The 26,767-nt window shown below is 42.0% G+C and overlaps 1 protein-coding gene across 9 annotated transcripts in view; it reads left to right on the top strand.

The window, feature by feature from the left end:
- Positions 1 to 26,767, top strand: part of ATP8A2 (ATPase phospholipid transporting 8A2) — a 614,836-nt gene that overhangs the window by 421,248 nt on the left and 166,821 nt on the right. For all 9 annotated transcript variants that reach the window (XM_058689525.1, XM_058689573.1, XM_058689555.1 and 6 more), the window contains exons 28-30: positions 16,244 to 16,318; positions 23,931 to 24,053; positions 25,917 to 25,995. In XM_058689525.1, the coding sequence (XP_058545508.1) occupies positions 16,244 to 16,318; positions 23,931 to 24,053; positions 25,917 to 25,995 (277 nt within the window). The remainder of the gene's footprint in view (positions 1 to 16,243; positions 16,319 to 23,930; positions 24,054 to 25,916; positions 25,996 to 26,767) is intronic.

The raw sequence follows: 26,767 nt of genomic DNA, 5'->3' as shown, positions 1-26,767 counted from the left end.
TGAATAAAATTAATGTGTGCTTAAAGTAATTTCGCTTCCTGATAAAAGGTGACAACTTTTCCCATTGTTGATCATATTTACTTTTCCTCTCCTGGAAGAATTTCCCAAAAAAAAATCATGACAGTAATAGCAAACTTCTTAGCACATCTAGATGATGATAATTACTATGTCTGCTTCTTCCAATTCTATTGTGAAAAAGAGATTTACACCATCCAAGTATAAAGAGCACATCATTAATACTATATATGTTCATACACACTTGGATAATAACCAAGAGGACCTTCTCTGGAATGAATTCTGGAATTGTTCCCAGATGTTAATAATTGATTGTGTCGTATATAATGTCCAGGTTAAATTATGTATTACCTTATTTAGTGGAAGTCTAAGATTGACAAGTATCTGTAGCAAGACAGGATATTTTGAGAATTTAACTACTCATAAAACACGTACCATGCAGTAATTTGTGCCTTCAGCAAGTGCTGGTACTCTATTTAGTATTCTGGGTCTTTTGGCAAGATTGAAAAATGTTTCTGCTACTAGTTAAACTGTTACTCTGAAATCATAAATATACACACTTAAAATAGACAAGTTAGCTGTACCAGTACCTTAAAATTATACTCAGTAAGCAATATTCTATTCTAAGTATTAATAATGCCAAAACTGGGCAAAGGCAATAGAATGGCCATCATAGTAGCTTGATTGCTATGAATTTATTAAGAAAATATTACTTGTTCCTTTTCAAAATAATAGCCACAAACAAAGAAAAGAGGGAAGAGAAAGGAAAAAATGCTCAAGGATGCTTTTCCACACGAACCTCCAAGTTTAAGTGACCAACATCGTTCTGCCTTATCTTAGCAACTTCGTGAGGCCTGGGACTGATGGGTGTTATCCACAGAGAGAAGTGATGCTCCTAACGTTGTCTCCCATTTTAATTCATTCATAGCTAAGCCTACTGAAGCAGCTCTCAATCTGGGGCCTCTGAGGGAGGTGCCGCGGCTAAGGGCCAGAAGTTCACGGCTGGGAACACTGCACGTCACGGCTGGGACAGAGGGCAGAGTGGGTGGGTGCTTTTACAAAGTATGGCATGATTTTACCTTTTAGCGCATTATGCAGTTTGGCTCTGATGGGACAGACAGGGTTGTGGGGCTGGCGTGACCTCGTCTGTAACCTCCTTCCCCGTGGCCACTCTCCATGGTGGTTCTGGAGGTGGCCGTGTGATCTTGTTCTGGTCTGTCGTGTGTAAGTGGAAGTCTCTGGGTGGGACTTCCAGAAGTGCCTGGCCCGTGAATAAATATTTACTCAGGGTTGAAGTAAATGAAGTATAAACCTTAAGTACCGGTTATGAAATTTAATACAAAGTGCCTTTTCTTTGCTTCTGTCTATCGCCCCTGAGCTGTAGACGTTGCTGTCGTGCCAAAGCCCATCCCCGGGTTTCTTGCGTCCTCCTTGCACAGGGTCCCTCACTGGATCACTTCTGTTCCTGTTGATGTGATGGGTGTCTATTTACTAATATAGCAGATGTTTTTCTTATCTAAAACTCTCCCCCGAGCTTCAGCCTCGTACTTTGGATTTCTTCCTGGAGAGCCCACAGGTACTACATATTTCACATGCCCCCAACGTGAGCTCATCTGCTGCCCTCCCATCACCAAGCCTCACATCTAATCATGATCATCGCTGTGACTCCAGTCTCCCTTCAGAAGACTCTCTGAATCACCTGCGGCTGCCACTCCATATTAATCCCCTCAAACAGGACTTCTCAGTGTCTTTCTCTAAGAGTGTTCCCAGCTGTGATTCCTTCCCTTCATGCCTCTCGAGTCTGCCTCCTACACTCTTCTGTTAGGTAAACTTCCAGAAAGGCAAGTGGCCTGTGTCACATTCCTGCCGAAATGCAGTTGTCCTGGGCTCCTGGTTGGCCTGAACAAGCACGTGCTAGAGTGGAAAGTCCTCCTGGGAACATATGAAGACCCCCCCCCCCCCCCCCCCAGGAATCCATTGCCAGAGCTCACTTCCAGGGCACGCTCCTGCCCCGCCCCCCTCTCCATAGCCAACATGAAAAGCATACGTCTCGCCTCTTCAGAAGCTCACTGTGGGGCATGCTCCGTGGTACGAAAAGATGTCAGCCACAAACCCAGGAGACTGCATTTATTGAAAAAATAAAACCCCACCTCTTCTACCCCACACAGTGGTCAGCAACACACGGCTCCTGAAGAATTATCCAGAGAGCATCTCAGTAAGGAGCAGAGAAGGCGGCTGTCCCATATTTCATGTAGATGCCATATCCATGACAATGCTCTGTTCCTCCCATTGATCTGTACCAGTGCCTGGAAGCTCAGAAGTGGCATGGCCATCGTGGATATGGATATGAACATGTCTATTTCAAGCGCAGATTGAAGCCAGAATTTTTTTCTGATGTAACCAGTTAGTTAAAAAGTTGAAGGTAGGTGTTGGCAGTCAGGTTTCAGTGACTCTGTCCTACACTCAGAGAACCTCGTGCACAGAGAAAGCAATATAAGGTGGCCCTGTGTGGTCAGAGGAAACTGTTTTGTCAAACAATCATGTAACAGCAATAGTGTATTCACAACGAAAAAGGTTCCTATTTTTCCCCAAAGTTTTATTGTGTCGGGTGAAAAAGGTATATCTAAATGAAACCATAGCAGGGATAACTAGAAGTTACCTGAAAATTCTTGGCATAGCCTTGAGGTGTACTTCTAGAAGTTACGAAAGAATTACTCTGGTGAATAGGTAACAAAATCCTCTACCAGCCAATGTTTTTTGTTTCTTTGCCTTCGGAAAACTTCAAAAAGGACCTAATCAAGATGTCAGCAGATAGATTATTTCCAATGACATTCGTATTAGAGCACTGTTTTCTTCTTTGGCAAGTGGCTCAGAGAATTGATGGATATTGCTCTGACAAAACTTTGCGTTCTCATTTCCTATGTGAGTTCTATTTCTCGGGACTTAAGTCTGTAGAATAGACATGATGCAACGGGAATATTCTTCCACAGTTGCATAAACTAACGGGCTGAGAGGGGACCCAGCCCCATCTCTCTCATTAAAAGATGTATTTCCAACAAAATTTTGTTTATTATTTAGTGATTATCAAAATGTGTAGTTTTTTATCAATTATATACCGCTAGTAATCGTGATGAAAACTAAATCCAGAACTCTTTAGCATTTATAGCTATATAGCCGCAGAAAATTAAAAGAAAATTCATTGTAATTTCTATTCTTGTGCAGTGTGATAGGGTGATCAATATACGACTTTAAAACAAAAATACATTAAATTTGGGTTAAATCGTATCTGAGTCAAGTGGAATGGAAAACAAGTTCAAGACAACAAGAGTGATGTAAACTTTGTGACTATTAAAAAAGTATTTGTAGATTTCTTAAAGTGGATTGTAATGGGCATCCACTTGTGGTACTTAGAATCCATTGAGTAGGTTAAAAAAGATTACATTTATTGTAAAATGCCAATCTTTACATATGCCAGAAATTATATCCTTTGCAACTACTTGTCCTTGTCATTAGAAAATTTACACGACCTTAAAAATGTATTGAGACCAAAGCAATCTACAGAGTCAATGAAATCTCTATCAAAATCCCAATGACATTTTTTTGCAGAAGTAGGAAAACTCATCCTAAAATTCCTGTGGAATCTAAAGGGACCTCACATGGCCACAGCAATCTTGAAAAGGGAGGGCAAAGTTGGGGGAATCATACTTCCTAATTTCATACCTTGCTGCAAAGCTACAATAATGAAAATAGTGTGGTAGCAGCATAAAGACAGATATATAGAGCAATGGAATAGAGAGCCCAGAAATAAACCCTTACATATATGGCCAAATGATTTTTGACAAGGATGCCAAAACCTTCCAACAAGGGAAGGACCATCTGTTCAACAAATGGTGCAAGGAAAACCACATGCAAAAGAAATTTGGATCCTTACCTTACACCATATAGGTGTAACTCAAAGTGGATCAAAGAGCTAAATATGAGAACTAAAACTATGAAACTCATAGAAGGAAAACATGACATTGGATTTGGCAATGATTTCTTAGATGTGGCACCAAAAGCACAGACAACTAAAGAAAATACAGATAAATTGGGCTTCCTCAAAATCAAAATTTTTGTGCATCAAAAGATACTGTTAATAGAGTGAAAAGGCAACCCACAGAATGGGAGAAAATATTTGTAGATCACGTATCTGACAAAGGAGCAATATCTAGTATATATAAAGAACTCCTACAACTCAAGAAGAAAGAAAGAAGAAACAAGAAGAAAACCTAATCCAAACATTATTAAAGGACTTGAATAGACATTTTTCCAGAGTATATAAATGGCCAAGAAGCACATGAAAAGATGCTCAACATAAGGAAATGCAACTCAGAATCACAATGAGATGCCAATTCACATCCATTAGGATGTCTACTATTTAAAAAAGAAAGAAAGAAAGAAAGAAAAGAGAAGATAGCAAGTGCTGGTGAAGACATAGAGAAATTGAACATTTGTGCCTCGCAGGTGGGAAAATAAAAGGGTCCAGCCACTGTGGGAGACAGTATGGAGGAACCTCAAAAATTAAACATAGAACTGCCTTATAATCCAGCAATTCTACCTCTGGAAATATACCCCAAAGAATTGAAAACAAGTACTCAAACAAATATTTGAATACTGGGGTTCATAGGTACGTTATTTATGGCAGCCAAAAGGCGGAAGCAACCCAAGTATCCATCAATGGATGAACAGCTAAGCCAAATTCTGCATATATGTGCAATGAAATAGTATGCGGCCTGAAAAAGGAATGCAATTCTGATCATCGCTACAACGTGTCTTGAAAAAATTATGTTGACAGATACAAGGCAGACACAAAAGGACAGATGCTGCACGATTCCACTTACGTGAAGTAACGTGAATAGTTACATTTATAGAAACCGAAAGAAGAGCAGTTACCAGAGGCAAGAGGGAGGGCAAATGAGCTGTTATTGTTGATGGGAAATTCTAGAGGTAGAAGGTGGTGATGGTTTTACAACAGTGTGAATGTACTTAATACCACTGAATTTTACACTTAAAAATGGTTAAAGTGGTAAATATGAAGTTATGTATATTTTACCACAATAAATAAATAAATGTTAAGAGAGTTTTTCAGATTTGCAGCTACACTTAGGCAATAGATGCATAACTGTTCACATATTTGAATAACACCTGTCTAGTGTCCTTTGCAGTCTGAACCCAGCCCTCTCCTCTCACTTCATTTTCTTTGTAGCCACCTGGAAATTCACATCTGCTACAATTATGTACCTGTAAGGCCCTTTCTCCCCCCACCGATTTGATTAATGGAATCTGATACTCCCAAGTACCCACCACCTTCCAAAAAAGGTTCTTCCCGTAGAGAGAACCCATCTCTGCATCTATTGTGTTCCCAAAGAACTTCTCCATACCTTTGATCCGTGCCAAACCTGTCCTCAACCAGACCGAATTCTTTAAGGGCCAGGATGTTACGTGCTCTGGCTTTGTGACTCCTACGCATAGCACAGAACATAATTTGAAGCAGGATCTTAGTAAATAGTTCGGTAACTGAACTTCTAAAAACATACGCGATTCTTTCCTTATAATTCTCCTCTGAGAGAGAAGGCAGACCTTTTCCCCACTTCCCAGAACAAGAAAATCAGCAAATGCCACACCTCGCTCGAGCTACAGGCGTCAGGTGGCTGATAGGGATGGAGGAAAACATCACAAATCTGCCTTCTTACGACCGGGTCTGTGGAGCCAGGCACTAAATGTTATCGTCAATATGTTAAGAACATTACTTTATTGGCTATAAAACACATGTTTTTGAATATTTGCCATAGGTTTTGTCCATAAACGAAATGATCTTCTACATATTTCTGCTACCCCTTCCATAATAAGCCCCCTGCCGCTGTTCCAACGCCACAGTTTGGAAACAACTGTGTCATTAATGAACGATACCAGATCCTAACCAATGACCTCCAGATGAAAGGCTCATTATTTCATTACTGGTCTCCAGAGCTGTTTTGTCCCCTAACACTGTAGTACAGAATTTAGACTGAAGAGTTTAAGCCTTGAACTATAAAAAAAAAAAAAAAAAAAAAAAAATGTAAGTAGTCCTTGACATAATTTGGAGTGATTAAATTCTATTGTGCCAAGAATTCCTTATTAAAAATCAATTTAATTGTGCATATACCATCTGGTCGGTATTATGGTCTTTTATGGGAAGGAACCATGATTTTGTATTTACCTGATGTTCTGTTGGATAAGCATGTAATTTTGTAAAAAGGGAGAATGTTGTGGCCCTGGAAAATCAGTAATTAAAGAAACTTTAAAGGTGTTTACTAGACGTCACTTTTGTGATGTTTGAGCTATAAGATTTAATATTTTAGGATTTTAATGGGAAAGAAAATGTTAAAGTAGGAAATGTTTCTGTGCACATCGTATGCTACATTTATTTGCATGAATACTTTTTATCATATATTTTTGAAACTCGAGTTCCCTTAAACATAACTTAGATTGTCACATCAGTATTTGTGTTGTCTTTTTATTCAAAGAATTTGGGTAATGAATGGTGAGAAGTTTGTCTTTGATTGTCGACTAGCTTGGTTTGAACTATATTAGTAAAAGATTGCCACAGTTTAGCTCACAATGTTGCAGGAAAATGTTTCAAACCGGAGGGACTGCATTTTGTTGTACAAAATGGGGAAGTTTTTTTGCCGCCTGTTTTTCAAAAACACTTTACACCCTAATGTAAACAGGATCCTTTAGTTTCCTTACATAGCATTAGAGGCTTAAGATTTGGGTCATTTCCTTAAGTTTTTGGTCTGCTTATGTGCTTGTGGATGTGAAGCAGTTTGTTCATGTTACAATCTTCAAACGTCAGCGTTGTAAATTAGCAGCCATAAACATTGATTCAATTCTGAATTGCCTTAACTGCGATGTCAAAAAAGGCACCTGGGTGACTCAGTGGGTTGAACGTCTGACTCTTGATTTAAGCTCAGGTCATGATCCCAGGATCGTGGGATCGAGCCCCACATTGGGCTCCATGCTGAGCAGAGAGCCTTCTTACGATTCTTCATCTCTCTCTGTCTCCCCAGTTTACGCTCTCTCACTCCCTCTCTATTAAAACAAACAAACAACCTTGTTATATAGGGCCTAGTGTTAACAGCTACCTATTTGGTATCAGCCATAACATCTCTAATCTTCCCTGTGCCCTGATTTCCTCGTTTGTGAAACAGGCACAAATGACCATCCTGCAGTGTGTGGTTTTCTTTCCATTTGTTTATTAAAAGAAAATGAAGCTAGGGGATTCAGAAAGTTGCTTGTGCACCCGTAGCAATTAAGTGCTCCAATGAGGATGAAATCTGTTTGGTCAGTTCCATGATCTGTCCTGTACTCCCTCTCAGCGACCTTTCCCCTTTCATGTTAAATGTTAATATTCTGCACGTATTCATTTATTGAGTACCTGCACCATGCCAGATTCTGAGCATGTAATAACCAGTGGAATCTCTGCAGTTCTCTGGCTTCATATGTCTTACCGACGGGGTAGTAGACAGACAAGAGCGCAACAAAAGCTATAGGACATAACAAGCCAACGGAGAAATGAGCGTGGGACAGTGATAGAGAATGACAAGGTCTTTCCTCCTACGTAATTCTTTAACACTGATTTGTTGGAATAATAATAGAGATGTCTAAAGAAAAATAATTTCCCCTCCTCTGCCTCCGTTGCTGCCCAGGCGTTCAATAGGAGCAGTTTAGCTAGGCTACCTTTCTTTGCGCTCATACAAACATGCGTAATTGTATGGCGTTTTTCTCGTGGTTTTACCAAAAAATGGATTTCATACCCAGGCTTAGTCAGTAGAGCATGTGACTCTTGATCTCACTGCTGTGATTTCAAGCCCTACGTTGGGTGTGGAGACTACTTAAAAAAAATTTTTTTTTTAAACTGGATCCTATACACATTACTTCATAACTTTCTTTTCGTTTATTTGCCTTAAAAAGCCCTTTGAAGTTGTATAAGTGTGTGGTGTTTGCCGCTAACATTGTACCTGTCCAGGACCTACCCAGAGAACATTCTCCAAAGATTTTAGAGCTGAAGCCTTGCCCATTTATTACAGTAGTTGCTATTTAATGCTGACCACTCAATCCCATAATTCACTGGACTGAAGACACTTGCCGGGAAAGTTTTTGGAGTATCTTGCTGTTACTACTGTTTTTTTTTTTTTTTTAAGTTTTCTTTATTTTGAGAGAGAGCACAAGCAAGGGAGGGGCAGAGAGAGAGGGAGAAAGAGAGAATCCCAAGCTGCTCTGCACTGTCAGCTTGTGGAGCCTGACGTGGGGCTCGAACGCATGAACCGTGAGATCGTGGCCTGAGCCGAAATCAAGAGTCGCTTAACCTAATGAGTTAAGTCGGTTAAGGACTCTTCACCGATTGAGCCACCTAGGCATCCCCTGTTACTACTGTTGTTGTGGTTGTTATTATCATTATTATTATTATTATTATTATTATTATTATTGCCATTATTATTTCTGATAGCTCTAGCTCTACAATAGCATCCCTGATTTTTTTCCCCTTGATTTCCTGTCCACCTACCTACCTGTCTACTGACCCATCTATTTATTTTGCCTTTTCTTTTGTCAATCTATTTCTTTGGCATACATTCCTTCATTTACATACCCATAGATGTAACATTTCAAAAGATAAGTGCTTTTATAGACTTGCTACATTCACAGCCTAATAAAGACCTTCAGGGGCTTTTCTTCCCTATGCCTTTTGCTTTGTTGTCTTTTTGCTTTCCACTATTAACAACACTGCAAACCAGGCAGTGTTTTTACATACAGGTGCTTTTATTTATGAGAATAAATAGAATTTTTAGACAAAGTCTATGCTTGTTTTTCTATCTTAATACACATTGCCAGATGAAATTCCAGAAAGATTGTGACACTCTGACTTTTAAACAGGGTATCTTTAATGCCAGTTAATCAGCTCAGACCTGATGTGCAAACCGGTAGGTGATGATGTCATTGCCACTTCAGCAACAAACCATATGGCTGATTCATTTAATTATTCCCTCTCGGGTACTTTTCCCGTGTCAGTCCTCTACCACGGGTCTTGGAAGAACAGGGTAAACCGAGGAACAGGTCCCCCCCTTTCCCAAGTGAGGCAATCCTCTAAGTATGTCGGCTGTTAGCTGAGAACCTGAGTGCAGCAGGTCCGGCCCGCTGAGATCGTGCAACGCGGCCAGGACCTCTAGACGCGAGTCTGTGCAATTAGCCAAGACGGTTACTGCGTTTTTGGCAGTGAAGCAGCAGTTAAAGCAAAGAAGGATCTTTTTCCAAGAAGGAAAAGCCATTTAATAAGTTTGAGTCAGTTTGCTCGTAACAGCGCTGCATTTGAGGACCAAAAACCCCAGGAGCTTGGCAAGGCACAGTGCTTGGCTGGTGTTCCCACCAACTCACCAAGTCTGAGGCCAGCCGGGCTCCCTGTGCTTTGCCTGTATTCATTTAGTAACATTCCTAGTTAACAAGAACGTAAAGGCGGAGGAATCTTGCTCCCCATTAATCCAGAAGAGTGAAATGTAGTGGCTCTAAGCAAGCCGTGGTCCAGGGAGCTGTACATGGGAGGGGGGACGGGCCATCTGCTTGCACTGAGGGCTGTGTGTTGAGTGCATGTAGCTTGGAGCTTGTGGTCCCACCAAAAATGGCATTGATGTTTAGGAACTGGGCAGTGCTTGCTTTTTTGTACACGAATTTACCATTTGTGTACGGGTGCCCGGCGTGGAAGTCTGATTTTGTGCTGTGTCAGGGAACCACGGTGTACCAGTCTCATGAACGAATGAAACAAAAACTAAGTATGCTTGTATAAATTATTTGAAAGCACAGTGTGTTCTCATACTTTTTCCGTTTCACCTTTGGAACTCTTGCCAAAACGAAATCAGGTTTGAGCCTTTACCACGTAAGAGAACACCCGGCTCGTGGGTTTTGAAATTAGGGGATGGATTTTTGTTTGTTTGTTTCGTTTATTTTGGTTTCACTTTTTTTTTTTTCTCCACCAAATACTTCCAATGAAATAAACAGGTCCAGTGGTCTAATGATGGATCATTTGAATGAAGGTTGAAATTGAGTTGGAAATGTTGAGAATGAGCTTGTTTATACTTTTCAAAACTGCATCACCACCTGCAACTGATAAAAATTAGTACAAACATAGCAAAAATCTTTAAGGAGACGTGTGGCCAAGCCAGTGCCAACTTGGACAGAATCGGAGCCCTGTTTAAAGGGAATATCCCCACATTCAACTAACCAAGAACTTTACTCTGAAGTAAAGATTACAATTTTTCACATGGTTCAGGATCGCTTGGAACAAAGGTTAATGCCAGGAAAGAGAAGGTCGATTTCTCAGGATTTTTCCCCCTTATTGTATATTTTCTGCAACGTGAGTGTCTTAGTTACAAGAAACTCACTCTCAGTCTTTAGGGTAATTCCTCATTAGTGATTTATAAAGTTAGGTTTCTGACATAAGGATCTACATTTGTGAAGTTCTGGATTCATATCCGGTGCTGCGGTGGCCTCTCGAGAACAGCGCCTGTGGTTCAAGGCCAGGGGAGAGTTCCTCAAAAAGAAGTGAAGCTCTTTTCATCCACACCCCGTCAACACAAATATAAGCATGGCTTCGCATAGTCTGTCACGTATCATTGTTTTGCTTCTAATAAACATCTGTTTACATCGAGATTTCTAAGTTGTATCAGTTTGACCTAATAAATGTATTTTTCATCCAGTAGTGGCACCGTTGACATTTTGGACCAGGTAATTCTTTGTTGTAGGGAGCCGTCCTGGGCACGGCAGGATATTTAGCCGAATCTTTCGCCTCTACCCGCGAGATGCCAATAGAACCCTTACAGAGGTCTGCAGACATTGTCAGTGTCCTTCGAGACAAAAATCAACCCTAGCTGAGAATTACCGCTTGAAATAGTTATGTAAATAAAACATGAACACGTTTTTAAAACGTTGGGACTGGTACAAGAGGTAGGAGACGCCACACCTCCTGTTGAAGAACACTGCTACTACCAGAAGATAATGGATATTAAGTTTCTTATGTGACCTCCAGAAAATTACCCTGTAAAATCTGTGCCGTACCGTCTATTCTGTACTGTCGTGACCTTTCAGCATATAGCTTGATATTTTTCATTTTAATACATCCGTGAGACTTTGGTATTAAAGCACTTACAGTTTTATATCACTCTTTTTTTAACGTTTTATTTTTGAGAGAGACAGAATGCACACAAGTTACGGGGGGGGGGGGGGGGGGGGGTAGGGCAGAGAGAGACCAGGTTGGAGGTTCCAAAGCGGGCTCTACGCTGACAGCAGTGAACCCAATGTGGGGCTTGAACTCACGAACTGTGAGATCATGACCTGAGCTGAAGTTGGATGCTCAACTGACTGAGCCACCCAGGCACCCCTTAACATTACTCTTTCTAATGTCTGCACAGTGTCGCATTGTTACAGATGAACCATAATTCATTTAGCTGTCAGTGCACAATGTAGGTTCTAACTTTTTTATCCTTCCGAATACCACAGTAAACCTGCTTGTATTTTCATGTTGAATACTATGTGATTACAGATATAAGATACAATCCAGAGTATATCCCTAAAAATGGAACCCCTAGATCAGAGGAAAAGTACATTAAATCTATTTGTGGACAGTGCTCTCTACGTTAGCATCTGGCTATGAGGGTAGCTATTTCCCCACATTATCAAACTTTGAAATCTTTGCGCATGATATCCCTGTGTTTGTATCATAAAAAGTGAGATTTCCTGTACTTATAAGTTGTTTTTTGTCCACCGTGATCACATTGTATCTGTTCTTTGCCTATTTTCCTAACAGCTTATTGGGCATTTTCTTTCCCATTTGTAGGAACTCTTTATGTATTAAGGAAATTAGTCCTTTGTCTTCATAGATGTTACAAAAATGTTTGAACTAGTTATTCCTTTTCTTTCAAGTTTATTAATATTTTTTCTATAGAAATTAATTGTTTCAAATTTAGCCCTCCTTTTGTACAATTTCTGAGTTTAAGGTCTCCAGAGAGTTTTACATACGAAAGCACTTTTCCCCCCCTGTTTTCTCTTAATTCTTTGAATTTGGTTTTTTATGTTGAAATAGGCCGTCCGTAATTAACTTGAGTATGCAGAGTGAGAGCAAAATACCGCATAATTTTTTTCTAAATAGTATATCATGCTGTGAACAAAATTACCTCATATTTGGGTGCAAAACACTAAAACTAGGTTCGTACTTGGTGCTTGCAAAGAACCAAGGAGAAGCCATGCTGTCAGGATAGCAGGCAAAGACCTACCTGGTCTGTAGGGCTTTGGAAGTCAGGGTTGTGAATTTGTGATTATTCAAATAGTATCTCTTTCACAGGTTACTCCGTACACAGCACATATTTTAATTTTTTTTAATCCACCAGGCATTAAAATTTTTTTGTATTATTAATACAATAGACACACTTAGTATTACTTCTGTCATCGCGTTTTCATCGTGTTTTGGGCTCTTAACGTTTCCTTTGTTTCTGTCTTTGCCTAAGATTCTTGTCATGCTTTGTTTTGCTAAGGACGTGTCAGCATTCCCACTGGCCTCTCGTATTGTCTACTGCTGGAGAGGAATGATCTTTCCCCTTGTAGGTTAACTGCTTTTTCCGCCAAAATATAATAAGAATCGATCTTTCAAAATTTTAACCCATTAATTGACATATCAGAATGTGGGTAGCTGTTGATCTTTCTTTATCTGTGGTTTTGTTTCCTGGAGACAAATGGTGCTCGCTCTGTTGGCTGAGCAAGGTATTGGAATATTTCAGAATTTTTCTTTCATTATATCTTCGAACATTTTGTTTTCTATCCTACTTGCTCCTTTATGTTTTTTTAAGGTACACCCTTTTGGAATTTTCCGGTTATCTTTGAGAGTTGTCAGCTCTTACAATGAATGTTAACCTTTTGTGCTTTGACATTTGTTCTCCTAAGCCCTCCCTACCGCCATCCCTAGGTGTGCTGTGGGCACTTTGAGTTCTGGGTGCCTCCTCCTTTATGAAGTGCCTTTAACCTGCAACATTGACTTTGTCTTACTTGTTTCCTCCTTTGATAGCTTATACATCTTACTTTAGCTCTTGTTTCAATGAAAAGCCACATTTTCTGTAGCTCTTTTATGCCTGTCAAGAACATTCAAGATATTCTTCTGCCCTGTGACCTGGTTTTTTCAGTAAAGATTATTTCATATTCATGTCATGTATAATGTGTGACATTATATATTTTATATGTATATAGTTATACATAATTATATGTAATATGCAATGTCATACATAACATACACATATTCTTTCATAAACGTATGTTTTCCTTATTATTTTGTGAGCATATCTAGGGGGCAGGGGCTGCAAAATTGTCTCAGAGCGCTTGCTCATCAAAGGTTCTGCCTCATCTACATTGGTCAGCTGTCATTTTGCATCAGTAAGCCCCTCTCTCCCCGTCTCTTCTTCTTGGGCGAGTTGGAGGGCGATGTGTCTCACAGTGAATGTCTGCATGTTACGGGTTTTCTGTTGGACGAATTTGCATTTATTTCTTTTCAGGTTCCCTCCATCACTGTCTGCCAAGTTGTCAGCCATTCCTGCTCCCAACTTTACCCTGCCATCCCCCTCGCTTGCTTCTTGGGGGGAAACGGCATGTGTGTGTACATTGTCCTTCAACCTCAGTTTGCTTGCTGTGGTGAATGGGACAAGGGACCTCTGCCGTGACTTGTCCCTGCCTCTAGATTTCTCCCTTGAACGTTTTCTTTTAATGTTTTCTTTATTTTTGAGAGCAAGAGAGACAGAGCGTGAGTGGGGGAGGGGCAGAGAGCGAGGGAGACACAGAATCCGAAGCAGGCTCCAGGCTCTGAGCTGTCAGCATAGAGCCTGATGTGGGGCTCGAACCCATGAACTGTGAGATCATGACCTGAGTTGAAGTCGGACGCTTAACCAACCGAGCCACCCATTTCACCCTTTAAATGAGAGTTGGTCAGCGATTTCTTGGATTGTTGCCCTGTTTCCTGGAAAATTTTTTGCTCTGTAGGTATATTACTCTGCTGTTGGCAGTCCCCCTTATTTGAGCCTATCTTGTATTATTTCTATGCTGTGTCATGTGTTGTTTTAATAAAGGCTATCCTATAGTTTCATTGAAAATAGCTGATTCTGGGGTGCCTGGGTGGCTCAATCAGTTAAGCGTCTGACTCTTGATTTCAGCTCAGGTCATGATCTCACAGTTCTCGAGATCAAGGCCCGCATCAGGCTCTGTGCTGATAGCACAGAGCCTGCTTGGGATTCTCTCTCTCCCTCTCCCTCTCTCTCTTCCCTTCCCTCCCCAAAATAAATAAGTAAACATTAAAAAAAAAAAGAAAATAGCCATTTGCTATTTTCAATTACTTTTGCTGTTTTCAGTTGATATTAGGAGAGGGGAGAGCGGTAGAAATATCACTACCTTCAGCAAAAGAATATAAATCAACAGAATTAAGCAATATAATAGTTAAGTGTTCATTAGATGTTTATCAGTGTTCGCTCACTTATTTGAATAGGAGAATGTAAAAGTATAACACAATCTTGGGAAAATAAAGTGAAAACTCTTGAAACAGTTTACAAATGTGCTTGAATCAGATGTGGACCCAGGCTCTCCTCGCACTAAAAGTTTGGCTGAACTATTGATTACCAAGGCCTCGAGTGGTTGGAAAGCAGTGTGATTGGAATGGTTGTTTTAGGGACAGCTGATATTCGAACAGGTGTCGTCAAAATATTCTGAGTGCAGAACACAGCATAAACTTCTGATTCTTAGCTCCCTGTCAGTGTTTCTTGACAGAGAACAGCCAGGCCTCATGGGGGCCTCTTGGGAGACAGTTGGGTTTAAGAGTGAATAAGCGTGTGGGAGGACTTTTGAGGGTCCGCAAGGTCAGCAAGCTTATCTTAGGTTTAGGAGGGATCCCTAGTAGTTGTTTGAACTAGGGGATGAGATAATCAAAGCTATGCTTAAGAACACTTCATCTGGCAATTGAATTGAGGTGTATTTCATTCGACCCTGTTGGGACTCGGTGAATCCTTTGTACTAGCTATCGGATTCCGTGCAGTTGTGCAACGTAGGCAACAGTTCCTTTCTCAAGAAGCTGATTTTGAAAAATCAGACTCGGTAAAATTTTCGTAGCAGAGTTGGTCTCAACTCTTATTATCATGGGGTAGCTGTTCTGTGTTGCCAGTGTATTTCTCCCATAGTAATGGATTCAGTCTGTCATGATTTTATACCACTAAGGTGAATTCTGTGATTCCCGTGAGATGCTTTAAAGTCTAGCCCCAGATCACTGGAATCCTGTTGTATCCCATAAATTTAGATGACTTTTGAAACAGCAGCATGTTGTATTCCGTTCTTCCATATTCGCTCCCTTCTAAATCAGGGTTTTGTCCATCCTCGTGATGGCTCACCCCTTTTCTGTTGCACTCTCATTGCTCCATATGTTCTCCTGGTTATGCCCATCTGATGGCTCCTTCTCTAACATATTTTTATCCCCGGGTATTTGGCTCTGCAGTTGTTTTTATGTCAGTCGTGCTTAATCAATTAGAATTATAGTCTACTTGAAGACATAAATAATCGTCTACATTTTATTTATTTATACACCCATGTTACTCAAGAAGATGATTTGAGCATGTTCCTTTTGTATTACTGTGTTTTGACCTTTGCTGAGGTGGTGGACGTTTGATTGAGGAGGGTCACTATTTTATGAGCTAAGAACATAAGTGACCAACAGAGGAGTTTTTGTTGTTTTTTTATTTATGGTTTTTATCTGTTTGAAAGTCCTACAAAGATAAATCGCCTTTATCAAATCAACTCCATGGGGAAAAAGAACACGAATTCTGAGACTCTTCCAGTCAATGAGAAAGCGTTGCCACGAAACATAGTCGATGTAAATGAAATATAAGTTGCTTTTCTGTAAAGATGTACGTATTACCTCTTAAAATTGATGTATGCGTTAAATATAAATTTTCCTTAAAATACCAGTACCCGTAATATCGGGAACTTGTTTTTTATGGAAGAACGACCACCACGTCCTGTGGCTCTTTATCCCTCAGCAGCTGTGTCCAGCTGGTGGTCCACATTCCCCCCACTCCTTCTTTAGTGAATGGAAACATTTAGGTCAATATTGATATAAAACTTCTTGAACTTTCTTCTCTTTCAGCTTTGGTTCGCCTTTGTTAATGGATTTTCTGGGCAGATTTTATTTGAACGCTGGTGCATCGGCTTGTACAATGTGGTAAGCATTCCCTATCTCTATCTGATAGCATGCGAAACTTCAGTGACATTCCTTTACTGTTTACGTCTGGGAAGTGTATCTAAGTCAATCATCTGTATACATAGCGGGCGGCACAAATACATCTTTAGAGCCTTTGTTGCTGCGACACATCCCGCAGAAGCCCAAGCTCTCCACACATGGTTTCAATCATAGCAGATCATTCTTGAATAACCCCATGAAATTATTAACCCATATATCTTGATAATAGACCCTTGTTACCTCCTGACTAAATGCCTGCACAACATTTCCATGTTTTTAGCTCAAGTAAAAATTTCTGAGCTACGTCTAAGCCTGTTCCGCTTTGTAATTTTATTTCTGAATTCTTAAACATAGATAATGCATGTACAGTATGTAACCCGGTGTCCATTCGTCCTTCTTAGAAGAGTATCTGTCCTTGTGGGAGAATGTTGTCTTCCACAGCTAGTGCTGGAGTTGTGAACGCTGACTTCCAGCTCCCATGGTGAATGACAATCAGCTTGTTTGGTATTTTTCATGATTTTGGAGTTCTTTTTTCATTACTTCACTATAGTGGATTCAAACGCTAGAAAGAAATAGAAACCATAAGCCAAAATGGCGAAGTATAGCTACTTAGCTGTTTGTTTTTCTGGCAGGAAGAACCAGGGTGCTGTAGCCTGGTGCTCTAGAGACCCCAGTACGCAACATTGCGAGTTGCGCTTTCCCACTTCTTTTGGACGCTAACTCTGGCATTGCCTGCCCTGTGGCAGTGTATAGTCAGGAACAGCCATCATAGGAAGCTATAGATGGAACTTACCAGACATACAGTGTACATTGTGGGGCTATAAATATTTATACCTTGTATATACGTTTTTGGCTGGATGTTCTAGTCATCGGCTCACATAATCTTTTTTTTTCTTCTTCTTCTTCTTTTTCAGTAGCAACCATGCTAGGGGCCAGGTATAAAATGCTGCATATGACAGGTTGCCCCAGCCTTGGGGCATAAGCTTGATGGGATAAGAGGGTCAAATGGGTAGACTAAGCTGCCACTGGGCCTGAGTTCAGATCTGATCTTGGGTTTAAACAGTGTTGGTGAGTTAGTCGGTGTGCTGCTAGCTGCTAAGTATGCTGGCACATTTATCGCGAATACGTAGGCTCAAAAGGCAAAGGTGACAGGTGGGGAGAGTGGGGCCGAATCAGTGCCCGTTTCTCACCTGTGCTGGAACAGCTGTTCTAACTCACCTACCACATGGATAGCGGCTCAAGGACCTCCCCTCGGACAGATTGCTAACTTTGCAGGACCTAAAACTGTTTGGGGCAGATGAAAATTAGTCTCTGCTCCAAAATGATTTAGTGCTGGAAGGGGCCACATCCATGCCTGCATACGGATTTATAAATAGGAAGCTGAGACCCGCGAGACTCTGCCCGAGAGCTAAGGACTGGTGTAGTGTCGCCTGGTTGGATGATGTGTGGAGGTCAGCCCCCCTTTTGTGTTCAGGCCTGAGAGCTGGATTCTTTACTTAGCTGTGTGCAGCCGTGGACAATTCACACCAATCCAACAAACTTGCGTTGAGGGCCTGCTATGCATAAGATGCTGATAGGCTTGGACAGTGTTGGTCAGAATGCGGTCCTCACACCGCTTAATCAGGATTTGTGTGAAGAGGCGGACGCCTGAGCCCCATCAGAGCTTCTCAGAGATAGTGAGAACACAAAAGTTTGAACACACTTTTTTAAGGATGGTTGTGCGTATGAAAGGTTATGACCCACGGTGACCTTTGATCCCTAGGGCTGGGGATGTGTTGTGTGCTCTTTGTGTCCCCCAGACTATAGAAAAGAGGATATTGCACTAGAGAAGTAAATTTCAAGGTAAAATGGCCCTGCACGTCTGTCACTAAGACCACAGCACAGCTGTTGGAGGGAGCCACCATGCAGAGCTGGGACAGTCAAGGATCTGTGAAGTCAGAGGGGTTCTGGCCCCCAGAAGTCAGTCATGCTGGAAGGGCCAAACCTTTTGAGAACATGGAAGTTTGTCCCCATAGAAATTGTTTTGGTAACTTTAAAAAAAAAAATTTTTTTTTTAATGTTTATTTTTGAGAGAGAAAGAGAGAGAGAGAGAGAGAGACAGAGCACTAGTAGGGGAGGGACAGAGAGAGAGGGAGACACAGAATCCAAAGCAGGCTCCAGGCTCTGAGCTGTCAGCACAGAGCCTGACACGGGGCTCAAACTCACAAGCCGTGAGACCATGACCTGAGCCAAAGTCGGACGCCCAACCAACTGAGCTACCAAGGCACCCCTGTTCTGGTAATTTTTGTTTGAAATAAATTGAAACTAAGAGAAATAGGGGCGCCTGGGTGGCTCAGTCGGTTAAGCGTCCGACTTCAGCCAGGTCACGATCTCGCAGTCCGTGAGTTTGAGCCCCGCGTCGGGCTCTGGGCTGACGGCTCGGAGCCTGGAGCCTGCTTCCGATTCTGTGTCTCCCTCTCTCTCTGCCCCTCCCCCGTTCATGCTCTGTCTCTCTCTGTCTCAAAAATAAATAAACGTTAAAAAAAAAATTAAAAAAAAAAAAAAAGAAACTAAGAGAAATATTGCCAAAAGAGTACAAAGAACTCCTGTGTTCACATTCATCGATTATTACCATTTTGCCCTCATTTGCATTTCTCTCTCCTTACGCGCGCCTAGGTGCAAACGCCCACCAAGGGCACGCATGCACACACCCACAAGCACGCATGTGCACGCACGCACCCACCCCCACAGGCCCTCATGCATGTCTAATGATCAGAATCTAAAATTTTGAATGGATACGGTACTATTCTCTGCTCCTTATTAGTTCATATTCCAGTTTTACCATTGTTCCAATAATGTCCTAGTTAGCAGCTTTTTCCCACTCCTGCCTCAGTGCACAGAGACCCAGTACAAGGGTCTCTGAGTTTGGGACAGTTAGGGACGTCTGAGACGTTCACTAGTGACCCCTATGTGGGGCTGGATTTCCTCTTTCCATCTTCTCCAAACAGCATTTCTGTCTTACTTTTTCTTCTTCTGTATACGCTCTTTAGATTTGATTCCCCAGGCCAGCTAAAGTAGCGAGTCATGGTTTATCATAGCAGATTAAATAGCATAAAAACTGACCTGAAACTCTTAAATCTCTCCAAATAATGAACGAATGCCACCCATTGGATTCCCATCATATCTATAGTCAAATTTCTACGTCATTTTATTTTCTAGTGACGAGAACCACCATGATCAGATGGATTTCAGCTAGATTTCATCTTTTATTTTATTGAGGTAACTCTTAATGTGCTTTAAACTGTTTGAAAAATTATCTTATTTAATCTTATCAAGCCAGCATAATTTGAAGGAAAAAACTATGGGCCAGCCTCATTTGTAAACAGAAATATAAAAATTCTAAATAAATTATCAGCAAATAGAGTTCAAGAGTGTATCAAAAGAGTAAAATATTTGACCAAGTAGGATTTATTTCAGGAATACAGGAGGTTCAAAATTTTTAAATCTTTCTAAATATCAACAAAAGAAAAAAGAAAAACATGATCCCATCAGCGGATGCTGAGAAAGTATTTGAGGCAAGTCAGCTGCCATTCCCCAAATAAGGACTCTTAAGTAAAATGGGAAAGAAAGAAGCCAATTAACTATAATCCAGACTATTTATTTAAAAAAAAAAAAAAACAGTAGCTATTACCATAAATGGTAAAATTCTTAAACTATTTCATTTTAAATAAGAAATTAGTCAGGGATGCCTGAAATCACTATATAATTCAGCACTGGTTTTGGAATTTTCAGCAATTGCCAAGAAAATTTAAAAACTATTACTAGAAAAAAAATGACTTCTGTGCTTCTACAAATATGCACACAAAAAGTGGCCTTTTAAATGTGTTCACATATGGCTGTATATCTATAAAACCCCAAACATATCAATAAATACTAGAATTGTAAGAGAATTCATAAGGTGACTAGATCCATAACCAATAACTTCTTTCTATCCTAACAATCGATAGCTTTTTTAACTCTAGCAAGGAGACTTAGAAATGCAAAGGAGTAGTAATTCCTTTCATATACATTGTATAGGAGTAATTTTTATAGTACCAAATAGAAAAAGAAATCCAAAACCTTACTGAAGTATACAAAATAGAGGAGAACAGCTAGCAAGGGATATTATTCTCTTGTATGAGAAGACAGTGTCATAAAAAAAAACTCCTCTAAATTGATATATAAATATGTGTATTCCAAATAGAATCCCAGTGATTGGGGCGGGGGGCGGGGGGGGAAGTTGCTCAAAATGATATCGAAGTATAAGTGAAATTAACAAGTACTTGAGAACAAATACACAGAGTACAAAAAAAGAATCACAAGGGTCAACTTCTTGTCACTAAACATCAGACAATATTGGCTCAGTTGGTTGAGTGACCGACTTTGGCTCAGGTCGTGATCTCATGGCGCGTGAGTTCAAGCCCCGCATCAGGCTCTGTGCTGACAGCTCAGAGCCTGGAGCCTGCTTCGGATTCTGTGTCTCCCTCTCTCTCTGCCCCTCCCCTTCTCACTCTCTGTCTCTCTGTCTCTCTCAAAGAATAAATAAACATTAAAAAAAAATTTTTTTTTAAACTTCAGACAATACTATAAACCTGTTGTAACCAAATCAATATGATCCTTACATGAAACTGCACCAATAAGTTAGAGAACCCAGAAGAAAATTCCAGTTTGGGATTCCAGATCTACAATATGTGAGAATTAAATAAACGTCAAAGGTGCTATTTTAGGAAGAGTTTGGATTAATTGTGTTCTGACAACTGGCTCTTTATTTGGAAAAAATAAAATAAAATTGGATGCCTATCTTATACCACATAGATAAATAAATTCCAGATACATTAAGACTTACATGTGGAAAGTGAAACTGTAAGATTCCTGCACAAAATTCCTAAAAACTTTGATAACAATAATTGGGCACTCAAACCTCTTCTTGACCATAGAAAACTTAAGTGCTTTTATATGACAAGAGAAATCATAAAGAAAGCCAGGAGACAAAGAGTGCATCTGGATTAAAGACAGAGTTGGTATCTGTTATACTCTTAAAAAGTGGATAAACCACAAGTGGAAAATGGACAAAGGACCTGACTAGACCGTTCACAGAATTGCAAACCCAAATGTCCAACAAATATATAAAAACACGCTGACACGTGTTGGTAGTCAGGGAAATGTAAGTTTTCTTTTAGGTAAGAATTAATATCTTTAATTTTTTAGCCTGGAGGATATTAAATGTAACACCCAGTGCTGCTGGGGAAGCAGGGACAAGATTACTGTTGTCCTCCATGAAGGGAAAGGTTTATAAATGATTGGAAACCACTGAGCAAACATCTTGTAAAATTTAACGTGTATCTTTTTACCCTGCAACCCTATTTCTGGGAATCCTTCCCACAGAAATAAAAGATAAAGGTATCTTTGTTATGATACATTATGGACGTTTATTACGTAATGTGTGCGGAAACAAAGGAATACCTATCTGTAGGCGAATGGCTGAAAAAATACGGAGCCTCCGTATTATTAATCACTGTGTGGGGCGGACAAATACTGCTTTAGTGTCAAACCCAGGGGACGTGTGAAGCATCCCACGATGTATTGTTTTGCGAGAAAAATACGAAGAAAAATTTGTTTCTATAAAACAGAGAATGGGGGCGCCTGGGTGGCTCCCTCGGTTAAGCGTCCGACTTCGTCTCAGGTCATGATCTCACAGTCTGTGAGTTGGAGCCTTGCATCAAGCCCAGTGCTGACAGCTCAGAGCCTGGAGCCTGCTTCAGATTCTGTGTCTCCCTCTCTCTCTGCCCCTCCCCTGCTCATGTGCTCTCTCGCGCGCTCTTGCTCTCTCTCTCTCTCTCTCTCTCTCAAAAATAAGTAAACATTAAAAAGAATTTAAAAAACAAGGACAACAAAGAATGATCTATGTGTGTGGTGTGTTAAAGCAGGGGGAGAATACGATAGGTCCTACTGGGGGGTTGGCCACTGGTGAAGGGGGGACGATGTGAAGTGGGTAGAAAGTCCCGTAAAAAAGGAAAAGAAGCACTACGGATGGTGACGTGAAGCACGCGTGAAAGCACATATAAGCGGAACAACGAGGGTGGGTGGACGTACAGCTGTGCACGGGTTCTGAGATGTTGGCTGGGAGCACCTCCCTTAAACAGATAACTTGTATTATTGTGAGAGGGCCGAGTGCCAGCCCTCTCGATCCTCTTATCCTTGAAATCTGGGGGAGGTGGAGATCCCCAGGGCCGTTTTCCTTTCTGCTCCAGGGTGAACGAGGATCATGGGAGTTTTGTGGGCCTTATTCCACCACATCTCTGATTGTTTTAGCCTAATAGATTTGGAAAAGGCCTATTTATCTGGACTCGGGCTCCCGGTAGCTGGTGACACAGAGCTCTCAGAGACACGCATCCAGTTCCCACGGGCTTGAGAGTTCGCTGGCTTTGTGGGCAGGGATTTGCTCGGTGCTGATGCCGAGCAGTGAGTGACCCGGCCTGTGACCTCTTCCCAGAACCACGTAAGAGAATGACCTTACTTTCCGGGCTGAAATGGCACGCTGAGTCCCAATTTCTTCTTTAGGATCTGGCTTTCTCTTTCCCAGACACAGTCAGGAGCGTGCCAGTCCCCTGTAGATTACAGGTAAAGGTCGTGGTCTCAGCAGGCACCAGGAGACTCGTTGTCGTGGCAGGTTGCACTCTGTCTCCTTCCCAGCTTTGTCTTGTGCCACGTGGTCCTCAGGCTGTGGTCCTCAGCCAGCCACCGTGCCGGAAGTCTTAGGAGTCCTCACCCCACCCCCGAACGTGCCACCTGTGTTCCTACCTGAAGCTTTGCGAGCGGTGCTTGTTTCACGGGAGTGTTCCCTTCTGTGCCCCTCTCCCCGGCCTCCCTCTTCATCCCGCCAAATCCCGTAGGTCCAGCACCTTACAGGTCAGGCACTCTTTGGTCCCAGAACCCTTTCCTGACTTTTCCCTTCTCCTTCCCCATCATCTCCCCCATGAGTAGTTTCGCAGAGCACGGAGTCGTAGGTGTTTATTTAGACGCAGGCTGCCTGCTGCCCGTCTCCAGCCCTGCAGTAGACAGAGCTCCTGCGGGTCAGGGACCTGCTTCTTTTCCTCCTCCTTCTATACATATTCCTGGTGCTTATCACGGCGTCTGGCCCATAATTCATTCCCAAGAAATGTCTGTCAGATGAATAAATGGGTGAAGTACCTCGTGCTTCCTGAAATTTGAGTATAAAATCAGGATGGGAAGTTGTAAAATCGCGCCTCGGCGACGCTAACAGGAAGGCGCAGCACCCCACAAAGCCACCGAAACCACCGCTTGCTTGACAAAGGAAGGTAGCTGTTAATTGAACGTGGTTTCTTAGCTAATCAGATGTTTATGGGGTTGCGTTTCGCGTCCAGTGCATTCGTTTTATGCTGATGGAGTAACAAGTAAAAACGGTCTCTCGTGTATTCTCTTTGTTTGGAGGGTGCCTGGGGAGCTGTGAATCACTGAGGCTCAGGTCTGGACTTGACTGAAAATTAAGTCATCGTTCCGTGGAAGCGAAACACTCGGGAAGGCCTCTTTTAATGGCTCGTTGTTCTCCACACAGATTTTCACAGCGTTGCCACCCTTCACTCTGGGAATCTTCGAGAGGTCTTGCACCCAGGAGAGCATGCTCAGGTTCCCACAGCTCTACAAGATCACCCAGAACGCGGAAGGCTTCAACACAAAGGTAAATGACGCTCGCCCACAGTCGTCGCCTCAGAAGCGCGTAAGCGGCGTGCTTCGTCTTCCGGCTCTGGTTACCTGCCTGAGAGGTCAGAGAGAACATTCGAGAAGAGTTGAGGCCCCAGCCCTCTCCAAAGTATAGCCAGCCGGTGAATTCCAGATGCCGAGTCGGAAAGGAAGCGTCCGCGTTGCACGTTCGGTTCCTGTTTGTCGACTCCTTTGCTCTTGTCCCAGTGTGCCTTTGATTGCACCTGAGTAGAGGTGTCCTATAGGTTCAGCCCCTGGGGTCCTGGGGCCCAGCAGACATTTAATAAAACCCGTTGGGGATGCGGTAATTCTCTATGTCTCCTTACTTTTTTGGGCCATTGTAGTCTACCTGCAATTGGTCTGGCCAGTGGCGCCCATGGCCCTGGGTCCTGTGGGATCAGCCGTCAGAGACTCCCCTTCCCTTCATAAAGCCCCACGATGAGGCCGGTGGGGAGCTTCCCTAACGGAGCCTTCTCGCCACCTGTGGCTTGGTTTTTCAGTTACAAGAAAAGGTTTCTTTAGTCAGTGAGTAAAATTGGCCAGATGTCAACACGGGAATCAAGGCAGTGGTGGGTATTTCTTTTTCAGCCTGGAGAATCAACCAGAAGAGACAAGGCATCTAGACCTAAAAGGTATAAGCAGCCCCGCAGAGGGCCGAGCGGAAGCTGGGTGAGGCTAGGTGTTGCCGGGATTCTGCCGTCAAGCCTGGCAAAGGGGACCTCCCAGGGTCTGCCAGTCACAGCTAAGCGGCAGGGTGGTTGAGTCTCGCTGGCCAGACGGGAAGACCTATGCCTGGTTTGGTGCAGGATGCCTCCTTTGCCATGTTTCTGTCTTAGATTTTTGTGCAGGAGGGGGTTAGGGGGTTGAAACAGAGGTTCATTTTAACATTTTAACAGAGGTCAGTGAAAACACAGGGTGCTGGTTGTGTGCATGATTTGCTTGGGTAGCCACCGGGGCCTTGGTAAGGGTGACAGAGGGTGAGACTTATTTGCGGACACCTTGAAGATTTGTTTTTTCTTTTGAGGGGATGGGTGAGGCGGTCAGGGAAAAGGCAGGAAAAAAATGAACTTTTCAAATGGGAAAATCCCATTGTCTTATCATTTTTTTTCATTATTGTCTGTCTCCCCACCACTACTTAGGATCAAACTATAGGACAGTCCCCGGAACAATCTGTAGATGTTTGAATAAACTCAAGCTGGTGTCAGTATGGTAGTTCGGTCATCTCAGTAGTTAAAGAGATCCTCGAAATGCATTTATGAAACTCTGGTTTGGAAGAAACTAAACTTTGCGTTCTCTTGCTTGACCTTTCAAGTGTTAAAGAGTTTTAAACGTGCATGATATTAACCAAACTCCTAGAAGTGAGCGAGTTGGGCGGGAGGGATTTCAAAAAGCAAAACAAAACAGCGAGAGCGCGGTGTAGGAATCCACATTTAAGGCGTTTTCAGCGTTTTCAAAACATTTCTGTCTCTTGTTAACAATTTTGACCTAATACCCTTCTCTTTCTAGATGATTGTACAATTGTGTTGTCTTTTTTATGATTATTTAAAAAAAGGATTATAATTCATTTTTTTGGATGTGGACAGATTGTACATTGCTCTATGTGTATGGCCATATACATTCAGGTCTTTGTAGTAAGGTGATATTATCTGGAGATCGTCCAGTCATTGGTATGTAAAAATGAGGAAATAGGTATTTTTTTTTTTTAACTTCAAGAATAATACGGTGCTTCTGCAGCGACGCAGCACCCCGCCAGTATCCTTCACAATGAGCCGTCTGTTGAGTTGCACAGAGGTCAAGAGTTGTGGGCAGCTCCTGACTCCCTTGGTTTGTTTTCCCTTAGGTTTTCTGGGGTCACTGCATCAACGCCTTGGTCCACTCCCTCATCCTCTTCTGGTTTCCCATGAAGGCACTGGAGCATGGTAACGGCTTCATGACCTCAACTGTCAGCAAGTAGCTCTGCGGTCCCCCTGGTGCCAGTTGTTCACGATCCGCCCCCTCCCCCCCCCCCCCCCCCCCGGTTCTGCAGACCTAGAGATCACAAGAACACATTTTCGAAGAAAAACATACCTAAAATCTAATGAGAGCGAGGGCTCAGGTTTATAGCTTGTAGGTTTCATCCATTCTGGCTCTGAGAGCCCGTTTTCTTTCCAGTTGCCTGGAGAGTTTAAATGCTAGGAATTCTAAACTTTATTTTTAATAACGTTTGAGGCGAGGATCTTGAAGCAAAGCACGGCACTGTAATGAAACATCGATGCCTCCCGTCCACGAGTTTGACATTTTTGGTTAATGACTTGGGCTTTCGTTTTCCACCCTCACGGACCTATATGCAGAGTAACTCAAATCTCGTGAGAGCCTAACCTCACACCCCATTTCCTGAAAGAGTTGCTTTTCCTTGACATACACGTTTCAAGCAAACTGTTAAGGTTTGAGGACTGATTCTCTCGACTGGGTTTAGTCCTCCCTCCAGCTGGGTGAGGGCATGTGAGAAATGCAGCTGACTCAATATATCCAAAATGTTTCCTCCTAAGGAGAGACACATCTTTTAGACCCAGAAAAGGAAAATGTATCATGAGAATGCTTCTCTTTCATCCCTCTCAAATAGTAATAATCCCCCGGGGAAAAATTACTCCGAATGTTGACTAGACAAGGCCTTTTATTGTTCAGAGAACCAAAGAATATAAAGCCTACAAG

Source organism: Neofelis nebulosa, chromosome 1 (assembly GCF_028018385.1).
Source record: "Neofelis nebulosa isolate mNeoNeb1 chromosome 1, mNeoNeb1.pri, whole genome shotgun sequence".
NCBI classification, from domain to species: Eukaryota; Metazoa; Chordata; class Mammalia; order Carnivora; family Felidae; genus Neofelis; species Neofelis nebulosa.
The sequence above is the reverse complement of the archived record's forward strand: the minus strand, read 5'-3'. Positions and strand labels throughout refer to the sequence as shown.